Source organism: Lissotriton helveticus, chromosome 7 (assembly GCF_964261635.1).
Source record: "Lissotriton helveticus chromosome 7, aLisHel1.1, whole genome shotgun sequence".
In the NCBI taxonomy this organism is placed as follows: Eukaryota; Metazoa; Chordata; class Amphibia; order Caudata; family Salamandridae; genus Lissotriton; species Lissotriton helveticus.
Window position 1 is genome coordinate 811,838,213 of NC_136068.1, and position 19,123 is coordinate 811,857,335.

At 43.8% G+C, this 19,123-nt stretch overlaps 1 protein-coding gene across 1 annotated transcript in view; it reads right to left on the bottom strand.

The window, feature by feature from the left end:
* PCBD2 (pterin-4 alpha-carbinolamine dehydratase 2) overlaps window positions 1-19,123 on the bottom strand; it is a 530,788-nt gene that overhangs the window by 42,165 nt on the left and 469,500 nt on the right. Inside the window, exon 3 of the mRNA XM_078653267.1 lies at window positions 18,500-18,580. Within this exon, the coding sequence (XP_078509393.1) occupies window positions 18,500-18,580 (81 nt within the window). The remainder of the gene's footprint in view (window positions 1-18,499; window positions 18,581-19,123) is intronic.

Below are 19,123 nucleotides of genomic sequence, written 5' to 3' on the forward strand. Positions count from 1 at the left end.
ATTTCTGTGCAAATGTTTGTGAACTGCTTTTTGGAGGTGTAGGGCAATGTTCTTAATGGTACTTAAAAACATTTCTAGGTGTTATAGATGTGTGCAAGACATGATGACCATAATGTTGGTAACAGTATAAAGTGTCATAGTATGAAGTACCTTCCAGCATTTCAGTGTTCAGAAATGCAGCAGCTTTCTCTAAATCAGACATGTTATTAACAGCGTCAGAGTCCCAATCATCAAAAAGTGTACTGGAGGTAATGATATCACTCAATGAAATTTTAAATACATGAGGATTTTTTAAATGTTCAGTAGGACACAATATGTCGAAATCAACCTTGTCCCAAACTATACCGTCCGGTATAGGAAATGCTGTAATGTTCACTGATGACAAGTCTCTTTGTTCACGATGAACAGATTGATGTGGCTTCAGAAACTAATTAACTTTTTGGGCTGTAGAGCTTTGTTGAAGGTATTGTCCATTAATAAGCATGCTAAAAGTTATAACTAAGCCTAGCCAGAAAAGAAAGAACAGTATCCCAGTAATTACCCAGAGTTCTACCCAAGGCGACACCAGGTAAGTCTTTGAGAAAGTTCAGAAAGTCCTTAGTCTGCTGCTTGCGTGTTTGTTGGGCTGGCGTCGTTTCTGGTTCACTTGGATCCAAAGAAAATGTATCAAAGTTTATGAAGTAGCCAGAAGCAGTTCGATCAATTGTTGGAATTGCATCAGGATTTGTTGAAATTGTATTTCGCTCTTGTCGAGTCATGCTGACATAAACGTCTGTATTTGGTCTAATTGCAACCTGTTTGTTATTTTGAGTTTCATTTTGAAGTTGAACTTCTGGTTCAAGGGGAACGAGTTGCATAGCACTGTTGCATAGTCCTTCATTCCGTATAGGTGACTCTTCAAACGTGATGAGTCTTTCCGTTTGAACTTCTTGTATTGTAGCAAGAGGAGTGCATCTGCTACTTTGGAGTTCATGTGGCCTACACAGTATCGGCCACATAGTGTGGTTTGATTAGGTCAATTGAGGCAAATCTTTTCTCCTTTTTCCCCGGCAAGAGGTGGCAAAAGCACAGTTCTTGTTCCTTGAATTGCTAGGACTTGTACAGGCTTTCTGTATGATGGTCCAAATTCTTTTTTATCCGCTATTTTCTCCCTAACCAGATCCCCGACTATTGGGATCCAGACAGGTCTTGCCTGGACAGCCTTGATTTCCCGAGTGGCTGTTCATTTCACTTTCACATTACTGTGCAAGGCTCTTGCTTCATTTAATTTCTGTAAGATAGCCAAACGGTTATGGATGTCAAAAGGTTTTTCATCCGCCTATGTGTCTTCACAATCAAGATCAGGTACCCACATTCTCATCCCAAATAGGACCTCGTAAGGAGTGACACCCCCTAGAGAACTTCTTGGCTGGATGTTGAGGGCTCTTTGTACCGCAGGTATAGGCGATTGACCCAACTACCGCCCTTGCCTAATACCCTAGCTGTTAAAGATTGCTTTAGGTCCTGGTTTTTCCTTTCAATTACCAAATTTCCCTCAGGATGGTACGGAGAGGAGTACCACATTGCTACGCCCATATTTTCCATGGCCTCTCTGTAAGCCCAAGAGCTAAACGCCGGGCAACGGTCAGAATGTAACATGCCAACTGCGTATGTCCCTATAAAGACTCACAAACCGTTGACAACCGTTCCAGCGTCAGCCGAGCGCTGAGGCCAAACCCATAGGAATCTTGAGCATGAATCCACTACCACCAAGATATACTTGTATGCCCCATCGGATTGTAAGAGGCCGCAGTGGTCCAGATACACACAAGCAAGAGGATTGTCTGATTTTAATAACGGTATCTGTGCCGGGGGTGTACTATGGTGGAGCCTTTCATCTGCTGGCAAATGTCACATTTCAAGACATAGTCTTTAGTTTGCCTTGTTAAACCTGGCCACCAATAGCACTGTTTCAACAATGAAATAGTCGCTGTAACACCTGTATGCGCAGAGCCCAAACCCTTAAGTGCTGCAACAATCGATCCATATATGGTATTACTCTATCTCCCACTCCAGGAATCTGAGCATATGGAATGTTGTTTGAATCTAACTTGAAGAAGTATTTGAGAGGAAATTTCTTTGGTACTGCTGAGCTGCCCTTGCATGAAGCAATGAAAGAAACCATAATATCACCGTCTATCCTCGTTTTTGAATGAGTGATTGCAGCTATGGAAGCTGTGCATACAGCCCCCTTCGCAGCTTCATCAGCCAATAAATTCCCATCAACATGAACGCCATCACGGTGTTGACTCAGTGTATGAATCACGTGAGCCCTTGGTAGTTCATTTTTCAACTCAACTACCTGTTCCCATAGCATTTTATGTTTAATTGTGCCACCTTGTGTGTTTTTGAACCCGTTCTGTTCCCAATGATGTAAATATTCATTGTATGATTGCACACAGTTAAAAGAATCACACACTATAAGTGTGGGGAATTCGTGACCCTTATTTACCAGTGCCAGTATCAATACTTTTAACTCTGTCAGCTGTGCAGTACAGTCCCCTAGAGACTGTGTTTTCATGCAACTTGGATGGAACTTTCCATTCCGCATACGACTTTAACGATTGCACATGCCGCACTGTATTGCTGCTTACTCCCTATGGCCGGCTGAGCAGATCCGTCAGTATAAATTATATATTCATACTGATCTAGAGGCAACATTTCATTCGGTAGAGGGTATTCTTGTTCATATTGCAGGAATGCTTGTGTTTTTAGACTTGGATCAAATCTGTATTTAACATCCGTTGCAGAGAATTAGCCCATTGAATCCATCTCGGATGTAAGGCTTTTGTATTTGGAATGCTAGCCTTTGTAACAGCTTCTAAAGCTGGTACTGGGGTTACGACAATTATGCGTTTTCCCTGAGCCAGTGCTCTTTCTCTTGCTACAGAGGTCTGAACCGCTGTCAGGATTTTTTCTGTTGAAGTGAAACGCATTTCTGCGTTTGTGTACAGGTGTGATTTGTAAGCGATTGGTACTGTTTCGCCTTCATTGATGGTTAAGTAAGTGTACCCGCATTGACCCACTATTACACAGATCACTTGTAGTGAACTTGGGATTTGTGTGTTCCTGTATCTACTGTCTAACTAAAAAGTCAGGTTTTATTAAGTCTTAGAAAGGTTTTGCTCTTTTTGCGTGATCCAAAATGTATGTTCTGCTGAAATGTAGGAATCCCAGTATTGATTGTAAATTTTTTTTATGATTTTGGAGGTTGGAGCAGCCCACACTTTTCTAAAAAGTTAGCTGCCAGACTTTTCCCTTCACTTGACAGCTCATATTCTAAAAACAGGACATTGAGGTGGGCGATTTTTTATTTTGTTTTGTTTTAATTAAATTTGTAGCCCTCCGAGGCGAATCCAATAATTATGGTGCTCACCCTGGTCAAGTGTTTTTTGTAAGTCGTCGTCCATCAGCTAAATATCATCCACATAGGACGCTTCCTCATCAAAATTTTGGAGTAACTCTTGCTGAAAATACCCCTGGGCCATTCTTATACCCTTGAGGGAGAAGACAAAATTGTCACCGGGACCCCAATGCTGGGAATGCGGTCAAGTACCTGCTTTCAGACGCAATATTTTGGCAGAAAAATCCATTTGAGATATCAAGTGTAGTTTTGTATTTTTCCGCACAATGTTATTCATTAATGCAGCGCTGTGTGCTTTTTGGATAGCGAATGTCTTTTGCATGTGTTTAAATGTCTGTAATCTAAAACTAGACAATATGAGTTGTACGGTTTCATTATGGGAAACAAAGGATTGTTCATTGGTGAGGTGCATGTTTCAATGACCCCTTGATATTCAAGTTTATCTGAGATCACCCTGACCTGTTTTTTAGCTTCTTGCTTTATTGCATATTGTCTCTGTGCATTTGGTGAGACTTAACGAGATCACATGGTGGGTTGAATCCTCATCCCATCCGACATGATTTTTGAACAATGCTGGAGCTTGCGCAACTGCCCACTCCCGTGCATATGTGTGTTTAATATGAATGGGAACGAGGTTGGAGAAGCCTGGAAAGGAAAATGATACTTAAACAGCATGCTTCTGTTCTTGGCAAATAGAGCTGTAGAGCCATATGCTTTAGCATAGATCGCCATCTAGTGTTGGATCAGCATGTATTTGTTCAAAGAAGTCTTTGCAGTCACGAGGTAGGTGACTCCTCCCTTCGGTGATAGTGCGCATGGGCATCGACTCCATCCCCAGATTGTTTTGCCGAAAGGGTGATGTTGGAGTTAGTAAAAGTAGTAAAGGGATGTCCATGTATAGTGTATATAAGTAAGATAATACTGCAACAGATAAAAGCACCCGGGGAGGTGGGTGGGCGCCAATTGCTCTACAGCACTATATGCCAAGAACAGATGCATACTGGGTACGTAGCATTTTCCGTTCAAGGCATATGAGCTGTAGATCATATGCTTCAGCATAGACTATACAGCAGTTCTCTCCCAAGTGTTGGTTCACCTGTATCTGTTGCAGTGGTTTGAAATAGTGTTCTTAAAATTGCATGGCCGATGCTAGCTTGTTGTTTTGATAATACATCTACACAATAGTGCTTTGTGAATGTGTGTGGTGTAGACCATGCTGCAGCCTTGCAGATGTCATCTAATGGTATGTTCCCTAAGAATGGCATAGAAGCCCTTAGTTTTCGTGTAGAGTGTGCCCTAGGGGGAATTGTTAATGTGCACTTAGCTTTAATGTACCGTATTTGGATACACTTAACTATCCACCGTGCAATACCTGCTTTTGATATTGGATGGCCTTTATGCGGTGGTGAAAAGCAACAAAGAGTTGTTTAGTTTTTCTAAAAGATTTAGTTCTTTCAATGTAATATAGTATGGCTCTTTTTACATCCAATGTGCGAGAAGCGCGTTCTGCCACTGGTTGAGGGAAAAAAACAGGTAACTCAACGGACTGGTTGAGATGAAATGCAGAAACAACTTTAGGTAAAAATTTGGGGTTAGTCCTAAGAACCAATTTATTTTGGTGAATTTGTAAAAATGGTTCTTGTATAGTTAGTGCCTGGAGCTCACCTACTCTAAGAGATGTGAAGGCTATAAGGAAGGCAACCCTCAAGGTGAAAAATTGTAGTTCACGTTGGTGCAATGGCTCAAAGGGTGGACCCATGAGACTTGTAAGGACTATATTAAGATTCCACAGTGGAGAGGGTGGAAGTCTAGGACGGATTATCCCTTTGTGTCCTTCCATGAAAGCTTTGATAGCAGTTACTCGAAACAAAGACAAGTGTTGTCTGTTTTGTAGGTACGCAGCTATTGCAGCAAGGTGTAAGCGTATAGATGTGTATGCTAAGTTAGAACGCTGTAGGTGTAACAGATAGCAAATGATGTTTTGTATGGAAGCATCTAGTGGATTGATTTTATTGTTTGTACAGTAAATCACGAATCGTTTCCACTTTGCTGCATAGCATCCTCTTGTGGTAGGGCGTTAGGCCTCTCTAATAACGTTAATGCAGTCTGGCGGAAGATTAAGGTAGCCAAACTCTATGATTTCAGTTGCCAGATCACAAGGTTGAGTTGACTGGGATCTGGATGTCTGATCTCTCCATGGTTCTGAGTGAGAAGCTAGGGGGAGAGGTATAGTATTTGCTAAGGAACTACTGATAGTTCTCTATAGTGTTGGGAACCATGGTTGTCAGGCCCATGTGGGAGCAACTAGGATCATTGTCAGGGAATGTTGTTAGAGCTTCCGAACCACTAATAGAATCAGCGGGAGAGGCGGAAAATCATAAGCAAATTTTCTTGACCAATTCATCCATAGCGCATTGCCTTTGGACAATGGGTGAGGATACCTAGACGCGAAGCTTGGGCATTTTGCGTTGAGGTGCGTGGCGAAGAGATCTATTTCTAGGTAGCCCCACATCTGGAAGAATAGGAGGAGAATTTGAGGATGTAGTTCCCATTCGTGGATCTGTTGTCTTTGACAACTGAGCAGATTTGCAACCTGGTTGCTCACACCTGGGAGATGTTCTGCAAGGAGATATATCTTTTGAGGTGTGGCCCATCTCCATATGCTTTGAGCTAGCTGTGAAAGCTGTGAAGAGCCTGTCCCCCCACTGTTTTTGTATGTAGTACATTGTGGTGACGTTGTCTGTACGAACTAGGATAGCTTTGCCTACTAGATGCAGTTGAAAAGCTTTCAACGCTAGGAAAATTGCTAGCAGCTCCAGATTGTTTATGTAGAGTCATTTTTGTTGTAGGGTCCACATGCTCTGAATGGTAGGTTTTTGAAGATGAGCTCCCCAACCAGTGAGCGATGCATCTGCTGTTAGCACTATCTGTGGAACCGGGTCGACAAATGGTCGCCCCTTGGAACGATTTTGTGTATTCCACCATTGCAGAGAGCGATGGGTGCGGCCGACCACCAACACTAGATCTGTTATCTGACCTTAAGCCTGGTTCCACTGATGTGCTAAGCATTCTTGTAGGGGACACATTTGAAGTCTTCCGTAAGGAACAAATAGAATGCAAGTAGCCATCATGCCGATTAATTGCATGAACACTCTGCTGGTAATGAGTGTTGGGGCTGAAATTGTGATATCAGATTTTGCATGTTGCGTATCCTGACTGGGTTGGGGTATGCTAAAGCTTTGCAAGTGTCTAATGTGGCTCCTAGGTACGCTTGTGTGTTGGATAGTTGGAGGTGAGACTTGGTGAGGTTTACAGTGAATTCCAAGTCGTGAAGCAGCTGAACTGTTTTGTGGGAGTGGTGCATGCAGCAGTGTTGTGATCTGGCTTTTATTAGCCAGACGTCCAGGTAAGGGAAGACGTGTATGTGTTGTCTTACTAAATGAGCTGCGACTACTGCCAGACACTTGGTAAAAACTCTGGGTGCTGTAGTTCGCCTAAAGAGAGAACTTTGAATTGGTAATGTTGTCCATCCACCACAAACCTGAGATTTTTTCTGTGTGCCGGGTGAATGGGAATATGGAAGCAGGCTGTAAGGGCTAGGACCGCCAGAAGGGCCTAAGGGAACACAAGAAGCCATGATATGGAGCACGTGATTTATTAGGGTTCTCTTGATGGGAATATTCAGGACTGAAACAAAATCGTTCCGACTGAAAAGGCAACACAAAGGTGAAGGAGATGGCTTCTCTCCTGGATTCCTGGTTCCAGGCCATCCGGGTCGGGATAGGTTAGGATTCTCTGGGATTCTCTCGCTCTCTTAGGCACTCTCGATGGGCAGGGGAGGGAAAAGAAAGAACAGGTTGGGTCAATAACTAATCGTGCAGGTTTAGGCTTGGTCAGTGCTACCATCACCAATTCGTAAGTGTGGGAAAAGGTTGTGCAGAATTCTACAACACAAATCACCTTCACCCAAGTGCCCTACCTCCCCATGTCTTCCCACCACCCCCACCAGAACGCTCCCCTGAGGGGTACTCGCCTTATGCCACGCCCCGTCTCCAGGGCTGTGGCGTCAGGACCCGGGGCGTCTTCTCCCTCTCTCAGCCCGCCAGGTATGGACGTGGTGTACAGTGCACTCTGCTGAATCCGTCCCCTCCACTCCTCTCCGCCTTCGTCGTCCTCCGCTCTCGCCTTCCTCCGCTCTCGCCTTCCTCTGCCACGCTGCTCCTCTCCTTCCACTCCGCCCGACTTCCTCCGTACTTGCTCTCTCCGTCCAGACCTTCAATGTCTTTTGAGTCTCTCCCTTCCGCTTTGTCCGGAAACTCCTCCACGCTCGCTTGGGCCAACACTAGACCGCTACCTGCTTCCGGTCCGGATTGAGTCGCCCTGGTCTTTCCCCACTTCCGGGGTCCGCCCCGGTGCCGTCATCCTCACAGATGCAAAAACAACAGTTGATGGACAGAATGCAGAAAAATGTCATACATTCACCCCAGTACATAGATCTGGGCCTAAGTCCATCGGTTTTTTGCACTCCACACCACCCCAGTTCAGACATGGCCACATGCAAATCAGCCTTGACCCTGTGCCTCATGGGAACAGTCCAGCCCGAACTGCCAAGCCATGTCTTTCCTGGACCGGAATCAAGCATCCTAGTACCGGTTTCTGGCTATCAGCCGTCTTCAGCCAGGATAGCTTGACTCCAGTGGTGTGGAGAGCATGGGACTCACGTCTGAGCATACCCATCCCACTCGGGGTGACAAAAACAAAAACAACAGTTCACGGACAGAATGCAGAACAATGTCATACATTCACCCCAGTACAGAGACCTGGGCCTAAATCCATTGTTTTTTTGCTCACCATGCCATTCCAGTTTGAACCCAGCCCTATGCAAATCAGTCTTGACCCTGTGCCTCATGGGAACAGTCCAGCCCGAACTGCCAAGCCAAGTCTTTCCTGGACCGGAATCAAGCATTCTAGGACCGGTTTCTGGCTATCAGCCGTCTTCGTGCTCAGACGTGAGTCCCATGCTCTCCACACAACTGGAGTCAAGCTATCCTGGCTGAAGACGGCTGATAGCCAGAAACCGGTCCTAGGATGCTTGATTCCGGTCCAGGAAAGACATGGCTTGGCAGTTCGGGCTGGACTGTTCCCATGAGGCACAGGGTCAAGGCTGATTTGCATATGGCCATGTCTGAACTGGGGTGGTGTGGAGTGCAAAAAAACGATGGATTTAGGCCCAGATCTCTGTACTGGGGTGAATGTATGACATTGTTCTGCATTCTGTCCATCAACTGTTGTTTTGCATTTGTCATCCTCACAGAAGCGTCCTTTAAATCAAGGGTGGATTGAAAGTCGCCTTGCTGAAGCAATGGGAGCACCTGTTGGAGGGTGACTATTTGGAAGTGGTCTGACTGAATGTAGAGATTTAGCTGTCTGAGGTCTAGTATAGGCCTGAGAGCCGTTCTTTTCTGAAATTAAGAAATACAGGGAGTACACTCTGGTCCATTGATGATGTAATGGGACTGGTTCTAACTAGTGTTTTTGTAAGAGAGAGAGAGCCTCTTGTTTTAAGAGGGCGAGATGTTCTGGTGACATTGCACGTTCTCTTGGAAGAATAGTTGGGGAAGTGCAGGTAAGTTCCAGGCAGTAACCATACTGGATAATTTGTATTACCCATTTGTCTGAGGTGATTGAGTTTCAGACAGGTAGGAACTGTGAGAGATGTCCCCCGACAGGAGTGGAATGATCGGGCAGCTGAGGGAAGTCACAGTTTCTTGGCAGGGGTAGCGCGGGTGGAGTTACCGCTACCTCTTCCCTTATTATTTCCTCTGTAGCCTCCTCGAAAGTAACCCCTAGAGGAGGTAGATTGGTTACCCTTATAAGAGGATGACACTGTTTTGAGCCACCCCTATAACAGGAGTGACGAAAGGAACCCCTGCTAGAAGGTAATTGCAGCGCCCCCATGTACGTTGCAGTTTCTGTCTTTCTTAATTTTTTCTAGGGAAGTATTGACAGCTGGCCCGAAAAGATGCTCCTTATCAAAGGGCTGATTAAATATGGAGGACTGTACTTCCTGCTTGAATCCACAGATTCTAAGCCAAGCTTCTCTGCGCAATAGTATGCTAGCATTGATGGCACGAGATGCTGTGTCTGCCGCATCTAGTGCGCATTTGATGGAAGTGTTGGTAATGAGCTTCCCCTCTTGAATGAGGATGTTAGCTTTGGTTTTATACTCCTCTGGCAAATGTTGCATGAGTTTTTCCAACTCATCGTAGTGAGCCCTATCGTAGCGTGCCATGAGAGCTTGAGCATTTGCAATTCGCCAATGCTTAGCCACGTGCGAAGTCAATCTTTTGCCAGAGGCATCAATAAGTTTAGACTCTTTATCAGGAGGAGGGGCGTCTCCTGTGGTATGAGAGTTAGCTCTTTTGCGGGCGTTAGATACCACAAGAGAGTCTAAGGGCAACTGACCTTTTATATAAGCAGGGTCTGGAGGAGCGGGCTTGTATTTTGTATCTACTCTAGGTGTGAGTATTCTGGATCTAACGGGGTCTTAGAATACCTCATCCATGTTTTTAACATGCCCTTGAGCATTGGTAAAATATTAGGATACTTTTGTGAGTGTGTTAGTGTCTCAACAAGAAAATTCTCTTCTAGAGGGTCTGTAGGAAGCTCCACCCCGTTATATTACGCAGCCCTGTTGCAAAGCTGAACATAGCCAATGTTGTCATCAGGTGGGGAGGGTCAGGAGGGATACATGTGGGGGTCACTGTCTTGATCTGGTTCCTTGTTATAATTCTTCCAGCGATCAATGTCCTGTGGTATGTCCTGATCTTGTGGCATATCCTGGTCTTCATCCCCATCACCATAATCTTCATCCTGTGGTTCAAGTGATAGGGGAGGTGGTGGTAAATTTGATGGTGCGATGATTAAATTTGGGTTAAGAGGAGGAGAGGAAGGCATGAAGGGTTAGTGCCCATGTCCTCTTTCTTCAAAGGTATAGGGCAATCCCCTGAAAGGTCCAGCTTCTGTTTTCTAGGAAGAGTGGCCAGGAGGTGTCCAGTTTTAGGGTCAATACTTAGTCTCTTTTGTTTTTGATCCAAAGGTGGGTCCTCGGACCAAGGCTCTCTGGATGGAGTATCTTTTTCTTTAGGGGTTGATTTTGGGGTCGAAGATTTGAGCTGAGAGGCTTTGGGCGTCAAATGTTTTGAATCCAAGTGCTTGGTTTTAGCCAGTTTGGGCTCTGAAGCTTTCGGAGTGGAAGATTTTGGCTCTGTACTTATCAGTGCAGAGGATTTCGGCTCAGAGCCTTCAGATGTCGAGGATTTCGTCTCCGAAGCTTTCGGTTTAGAGGATTTCGGCTCCAAAGCTTTAGGTTTGGAGGATTTTGGAGACTAGGTCTTCGGTGTCGAAGGTGTCTTCAGGACCGGCGGTGTGGAGACTGGCAAATTCTTAGTCTTAAGTTTCGATGCCAAGGGTGTTGGTTCGGCACCGGAATGGGGCTGGCTCGAGCCGGAAGGCTTGTCTTTGTGTTTCACAGCCGGGCTGGAGGGCGGGCATCTGAAACTTTTTCTCGGTGCTGACCTGAGCCCGAGGGCGAAGGCGACACCGGAGCCTTAGATTTTGGTTGAGTCGGCACATGGGGATCTACTCACTGTACGTTGACCCGGAGTGATGTTCAGTTCTTCTACCATGTCGGAGTCGGCTTCGGACACGGAGACAAGTTCTTCGTCCTCGGCTTCTGCAGCTGGACCATGGAAATCTGAATCTTCGCTGAAGAGGTCCGGAATGGAGCCGCTACCAGGTTGCATCTCGTGGCGTCAAGCCAGACAATCACGAATGGTCTTCTTTGATCGGAACGATGGACACGCTTCACAGTCCTTTTCGTCGTGTTCCAGGGATAAGCAGAGATTGTAAACCTCGTTCAAGTCAGTGCGTGGAAATTTAGCACGACACCCGGGACATAACTTAAATTGAGTCCGTTCCATAACTTAAATGGAGTCCGTTCCATCGACTGCTGGCGTGGTCGGCACGGGGAGGCCAGACAGCCCGCCCCGAAGTTCCCTATCAAAGGTTTTCTCAGTTTAAACAATACACGTCGAATGGGAAAACGCGATCGAAATACAATACCGTCGAGGGTAGAGGATTGCGCGTTGAAGGTTTTCGAGAACGATACCGAACCGCAGCAATACACATCTGAACCCGATGGTTGAAAAAACACAAACTGGGGATGGAGTCGATGTCCATGAGCACTATCACCGAAAGGAGGAATCACCTACCTGGTGACTACAAAGACTTCTTCGAACAAAAACAAAGTGCAAACATCCGGACCCAATACCAGTTGGCGATCTATGCTAAAGCATATGATCTACAGCTCATAAGCCTCAAACAATTATATTTTCGCCCCTAAGGCACTCCATAACGAAAGCAGGCGGTCAATCTTGTTCAGCTAATAGGATGTCATAACCAGATGACAGCTTCTCCCAAAATACACCTTTAACTTTCATGGGCTTGTCCCCGGCCATTTGGAGTGTTATTTCATGTAACTTATGTGTGACGCTTACCCTCGTATCTGGCGTTTCCACCGCGATGGAATCATTCAAGTCCGCTGTCACCAGAAATTCCATCAGGTTCTGGCGAGCTATTGTTACTTCTGCCGCACTGTCTAGCATCGTCTGATCCCATTCCCTGTTCAGAAGTTGTGTCCTCAGAATTTTGGGCATGTCTGATCTTCAGACCTGCAACTTTCTTCTTTTTAAACTGAGGTTTTGATTTTGGCTTTTCTTCTTTTTTGGAAGTATAGTCTTGAGCGTGCTGCTTGTCTCTGGACTTTGTATGCTCTTCTTTGTGTTCTGACCATCCTCTCTCTGAGTTTTTCGGCGAGCACTGAAAGGAACGAGAGGAACGTGTATCAGTATCCTGATACCTGTCAGGTTTCCTAATATTATTCCTATTCCTGAGGTTGTACCTTCTTTCGAAGGGCTCTTGTGGAGGAGATCCAACTCTGAATTGAGTTTCAATAATTTTGGGTAATTCATGTTCCTGTTGTAAAGGACCGAACTCCTGTAAGCGTGTGCGGATTGCCACTGATGCTGCCTCTCCTTTAATATGACGTACTGGATGAACCTTGTACGTAGAAATTATGCAGGTGGTGTAGCCCCTGCCTAGTTTCCAAGAACCCTTATGAATACTCATTCAAACTGTGTGAGTCTATTGATGAAGTTATAGGACGCTATTGTTCAGGGAAAAACCCACCTTCTATGCCCAGGACTAGAACTAGGTAAAGGTTCAATCCTAAAAGGCTTGTTACTGTGTAGTGTAGGGGAGGTAATGTAGGTGAAGGTGTATGATATTACCCGGGCCTATATTAGGGTACCTATATGGAACATAACAGCCCCTTTATCCGACAAGAGTCCACAGCTCTTCACAAACATGTCTACCCAATTGGGGACATTTCTACAGGTTAATTAGTAAGCTCTACCTCGTTGGGTAAATGCCTAGTGCTTATTCTACACTACAGCTGTGTAATGGACCACGAGGAAGTTACTCCAGTGACAGTTGGAGCCCGCACAGGTAATGTAATGCTGTGGGGCGGTGGGGCAGGGGTAGTGGAGTGTGATATATACAACGGAAAAAGTGGATAGTAATGAAATAAATAAAAGCACTTACTTTGCAAGCGTAAAGTAAATGTTTTATTTATTTATATACTACTATAGCCAACATTGCTCCAACACGCAGGGAGCACCAAAAATGCTGATCCCTGCATGTATGAACAATTATTTAATCTGTTTACGTGCTCGTAAACAAATGAGAAGTCTGCTCTGAGCTGGTGGGAGCAGTTTTCCTGTTCCCACCTGCTGGGAGTGGAACTACTGTTTGTTCTAGTTTGGCAGGAGCTGCCAAAGCTCCCGCAAATCTAAAGCAAATAGCTATGTCCCAGAGGCAGGCACCCTGGGACATAGGGAGCCAACCTGGCCATTCATGGCTCCAGGAAGGGGGGCTGCACAGCCCTCCTCTTTTTTATGTAGGACAACCCCCGGGGAGGCTGTGGTCCTCGAGGCTGTAAAAACCCAGGCTAGGGGCTGCACAACTCCTCTCCCTTATTGCTTATTCAGGCTAGCCTCGGGAATGTGATGGTCCCCAAAGCTTTAAACGAACCATGGAGGAGGTCCGTGCAGCCACCTCTACTGTTATTTAATGTATTGGTCTTGCCCCGGGGAGAAGACGGTCCCCCAGGGCAGTTAACAGCCTGGTGAGTTGGGCTGCGTGGCACCCAATCTCCATTTTATTATATTGGGCTGGCCCCGGGGAGGTGGCGGGTCTCGGGCCAGCATCAGCCATGCGAAGTGGGGCCACATGTGCCTCCCTCCTCTAAATTAATAATTAAATTAGTCCCAGGGACCTGGCCCACCCAGAGGCTCATCTAAAAACAAGCGCAGGAGACAGGCTCGTTTTCTTATTTTTTATTTTGCTGGGAATTCACAGATCCACACATGATTTCACAGCAAAATTAAGAAAAATAAATGCTTTTTGGCCCTAGCGGGGTCCCTAGGAGGCCCTACTACCAGGCATAGGGGGTCAGGGTATTCCTACCATGCCCCCTTTTCTTTATTTTGTAAACATTTTGGGTGGGACTCAGCTGAATTCAAGACCAAAAATGGCTGCCAACACTTCCTGGTTGAAATGTTGGCAGTCAATCAGATCTCAGCATGAGATCTCTCTGATTCATGGAGCGTTTGCGTCACTAGTAAGCTAGATATATATATATTTTTTTTATATCTCAAAAACTACTGAACAGATTTACACAAAATTACAAAAAGCACGCTTTCTGGACCAAGATCTAGCTTTCTGCCAAATTTGGTGTAATTTCATTGAGCAGTTCAGGCTGTAGTCGGGTTTAAAATCCCTATGGGAAATAACATGGGAAAAGCACTTTTCTGAACCCCTCTTTCTCGGGCCCTGCTTGATTGATCACCCCAAAGTTTCCGTCCTTAAATAGACAAGAAGGGCACTTTTTGGGAAAACTTTGCAAAGATTTGTCAAACGTCGCCAGAGATCTAAGCAAGTCCTATGAAAACTAGGTCCTAACTATACCTACTGGCAATAGCCAGTAGGTTTTATATGTATGTATGTGTATATATATATATATATATATATATATATATATATATACACACACACACACACACACACACACACACACACACACACAAATAAATGTAGGGCAAGATGATAAGCACAGGGTACTATACCATTTTTCATAGAGAAATGTATTGCAGAAATGTAGTCGACCTTGCATGCTCCGACACAGCCTCTGCTACACGCTGTGTTACAAGTTTACAAATGCAAGACAATAAATAGGAACGTGATGACAGAGGGAGTAGCTCTTTTCTATTCAAAAATAGTTTTAAAACAACACCATTCACCAATTTTGTTAAACAGCTGAGTCCAGTAATTAAAATACCAACTGAAATGAAGGAAAAACATGTGGCTCCCGAGAAAAAAAACATGGAGGTGCAGAAAAATCCACATAAAGCATACTGCTGATGGTTTCTGCGCTGTATTGTGTAGCGGTGTTCCACGCGTATGAAGCTGATACAGGGATGGTTCTTGCATTTTTTTAGGCTCTGGGCAGAAAGGGAATGTGAGTGATCCCTTTAATATACATACAACGTGACGTTCTAACCAATTGATGGCACTTTCCCTTAAGTAATTTCCTATTAGTCCTCTGGGATCTCTGAAGTAATGTTTGTAGTGCGAATATCAGTAAACCAATAAAACCATAAATAATAAACCTAATAAAATAAGTACATGCTGTTTAATGTTCAAGTAGGTGAAACTAAATTAGATCACTCACACTGGAAGGAACAGTTTGGCCTAGCTCTTCCCAAAACTCATATCTTTAATCAAATGCTAACAAATTGTTTCCAGATTAGTGTGTCAGAGTATGTATTGTCGGAGGGATTCTGCTCCTACACAGAACTGTGCATAGAGACCTAGCACCTCAGTGAATTAGGGTGTACCAAAACTCACCTCAGTATCCAAAATCCCCTACCAGACTAGCAATCAGTGTCTCATTGGTTCTTCCATACCCCCAATGATTAGACAACCCAGAACATGGACTTAGAACACCTAAGGTAACGTGGAACACATGAACACTCTTTCGTTATACTAACATACCAATCCAAAACGAGGAGTAAATGAAGACACGTGCAAGTTTGAAATGTTTATTTCTAATGCCGTGTTCTCAAGCGCAGTATCTTAGCTAATACAAGCAAACATATTACAAGCAACAAGGTTATTAGCATAGTTACTAGTCCATAAAATACAAAGGGAGAAAGCATGTTAATATGCTAAAGGGAAGAAGGCTAAATGGCACCCAAGTCATACCCTCCCTTGCTAGTATATTATATTATATCTTAAGAAGGTCTCTTTGGGTTTTAGAAGGGTGGCCACATACCTTTGATCTTAGTGGCAAGGGATCACATCATCTTCCACCAGCTCTCTGCATGGGAATATTCATCAAGTGTGTGTGCATGCTCTGCGCAGTGCATTATTAAACGTGGCAAAAGCCAGAATTGGCCACAGCTGCATATGTGTTATGTCTAGGACGTGCGCTGATCAGACCTCACAACAACCACTGTGTTGAAATACCTTGGAGGCCTCGGCACTCACTGTTCAGACGTAGCTTACCAAGCAAAACTGATACAATAGGAAAACATATTATTCTTGTGTGAAGCAAAATATTCTACTAGGCTCAAAGCTCTAATAACAATATGTGCCGTGTGCAAAAGCAGCAGATAGGAAAAATGGCGTTTAAACTTCTAATAAGCTCATGCTAACTTAAACAAAGTGTGAAGGTAAAGCACATCTATATGACAGTATGTGGTATTTATACACTGCAAAATTAGCTGAAAGGCAGCCTAGACCTGTGGGTCAAAGACACAGTCGACATGTGATAGGAGGTGTAGCTGGTTTTAAGACCGTTACTGCATCGTGATGTATTGTTCTTTGAAGGGTTAAGAATTCAGCTATTTCAATATTTGGAGCTGGGATGAGGCTGTCTGCATGGATGTGGGGATATCGTTCCAGATCCGTAGTGCACAGAAGAGGAAGCCCCTTTACCTTGGTTTTTTCTTCATTGCAATTCTTGGTCTTCCATCGGAAGGTGTCCTATGTAAAGCTGTGGGTGTGCAGAAGGCACCAGAGGTGGGAAGCTCATTATCCAAGTAGGTAGGGGTCATTCATATGTATGCAGTATTTCTACGCTGTGAGCATAGCCAAATGGCTGCAGAGCATTGTAGAGTATCAAAGATAAACATAGAGTCAGTGAGCGATAACAAGATATAATATTACTCGTGGTGTGAGACAGGGCTGCATACTCGCCCCTTTTATATTTGCTCGATACACCAATGCGGTGTAATCGGCCTTGATAGATTCTACCACAGAAGTCCCCATCATTAATTCTTTCCCTGTTCCAATACTCCTCTATGCAGATGATGCAGTGCGCTTGGCACCCACTGGCGAGTGCTCCAGAGATTCATAGAGGAGTATGTAAAATGTATGAATTAACTAGACATGAAGATAAACCAAACTAAGTCATTTGAACTGGTGGTGGGCACGAAATTAACAAAATATCCCAATCTTTCCATTGAAGGTAGAAAACTTGAGATTATGGACTCCTTTAATTATCTTGGGATTATTTTTAATAGGAAAAACACCTGGTTAGATATGGTAACTAATAGAGCCACTGTGATGAAAAAAAGCATTCGAGGAATTTTTAGATTTATAAAGAAGCTCGGCTCAAAACCACTAAACGTAATAATGAAGATCTTATATGCAAGCTAGGGATTAGACAATGCTGCGCAGCTCTTTACTATTTACAGCAATTATCGGATCTCTTGGTATGCTTCTCTCAGGCCTCGTTCTTTTTATCCGCACTAAAGACTAGAAGGCGCATTCCTTAAACTTAAACTTCATAACTGAGAGAAGGCTCAATATGACAAACTACTGTATTATTCCTCTTTTTCTTTTAATTGATAAATTCTTTGTATTTATTATGACTTTTTGCGATTTTTATATTATATGATAACTCTGAGTGCTAACAGATGATCTTTTTATCTCTAATGTTTTACTGTAGCATACTTTAATGCCATTATGTTAGTGGCGAAATAAAGTTATTATGATGATAACAACTGGCTGTTTTGTGACCCTTTAATTCACTACGGTGGCCAACCTTGATCTCTTTATTGATAATGCAGATGGTTTTGAAGGTGGTTCTTACTGGAAAGTGGAGCCTTTGGAGCTTCTTCGTGGGGGCGGTGTGATGTGGTCATACTTATTTGTACCCTAATAAGGTTTGCTGCAGCATATAGGAAACCCTTCAAAGGGGCCAGTGTGGATTCAAATTCCAAGATGGTTTCTCAGATACCCAGTGCGAGTTAAAGTGTATGGCACAGAAGGTTTTTGAGCAACACAATTATGAATGCAAACAAACCAGCTGAAAATAGCTTGACTTCTTTTTGAAGGTATCACTCAAGTCACTATAAAACATCAGAAATTACCAGAATACAATGAGATATATGCTAAGGGTAATGCCATATGCTGTGAGCCATGGGTACAAGGCCCCCAATAAAAGTCCTGTGCTGCTGCCAAAATTTTCGAATTCTCAAATCAAACGGGATACTGAGTATTTGTACACACTTTGGTGGTTCCAGAGTGTAGTTCCTTTTGTGTCCAGTTGCAATTAAATGACGCTTAGCCTGGTCACGAAAAGGATAACCAGGAAGCTGAAACCAAGACACAGGGTTTTGAATCCTGCCACAATTTAAATAAAGTTGAGGAGTGATGGTGGCGGGGATCGGGAGGAGAGCAAAGCCAACACGAGGAGGTAAGCACTGCTGCAGAGGGGAAGGACTGTTAACGAGGAGTAAAACTGTGAGCTGCCACTCCGCTGTCAACCGCTCATTGCAAGTCCCAGGATGACAATATATGCCATACTTAGCATAGCCATACCAGTCAATTGCATCAGTGTTCCAGAAACAATAAAACAATAGAAAATACAAATGGGAAAGTTGGTATAAACTAAGCAAAACAATTTACCTTGTTGTACACATTAAACCATTCAGGGTGGTGATTCATTTTTTCGGCTCGGAGGGCAATGCGTGTCATAAAGCCAAATGCCTGAAAAGCCAAAAATAAAGATAGTACATACACTGATAAAATGACAACCAACACATTCATTCAGTTTTATACCGAACAAATGGCACAGATCAGTATTAACACTTTCTTTTATTGTAAACACAGTGCAGACCTTTCATGGTTAGAGTGAAGGATTTTGAAATGTCTGCCTTAACTAGTAGTAGATGATGCAGTGCATAGCATAATTTGTACTAGAAGTGACACACGTGGGATTTTGTTCTTTTATATTAAAGGTAGTGACAGTGCCTCTTTCTACACAAAAACTCTGGCAATCTCCGGCAACGCAACTGCAGGCTGCTTCATACCTGTAGTTATATCGGAAAACTGCTGTAACCTACTTTTACCCCCTTTCACACATATTATATATATATATATATATATATATATATATATATATACATACACACACACACACACACACACACACACACACACACACACATATATATATATATATATATATATATATATATATATATATAGATATATATATATATAAATATATATATATGTGTGTGTGTGTAT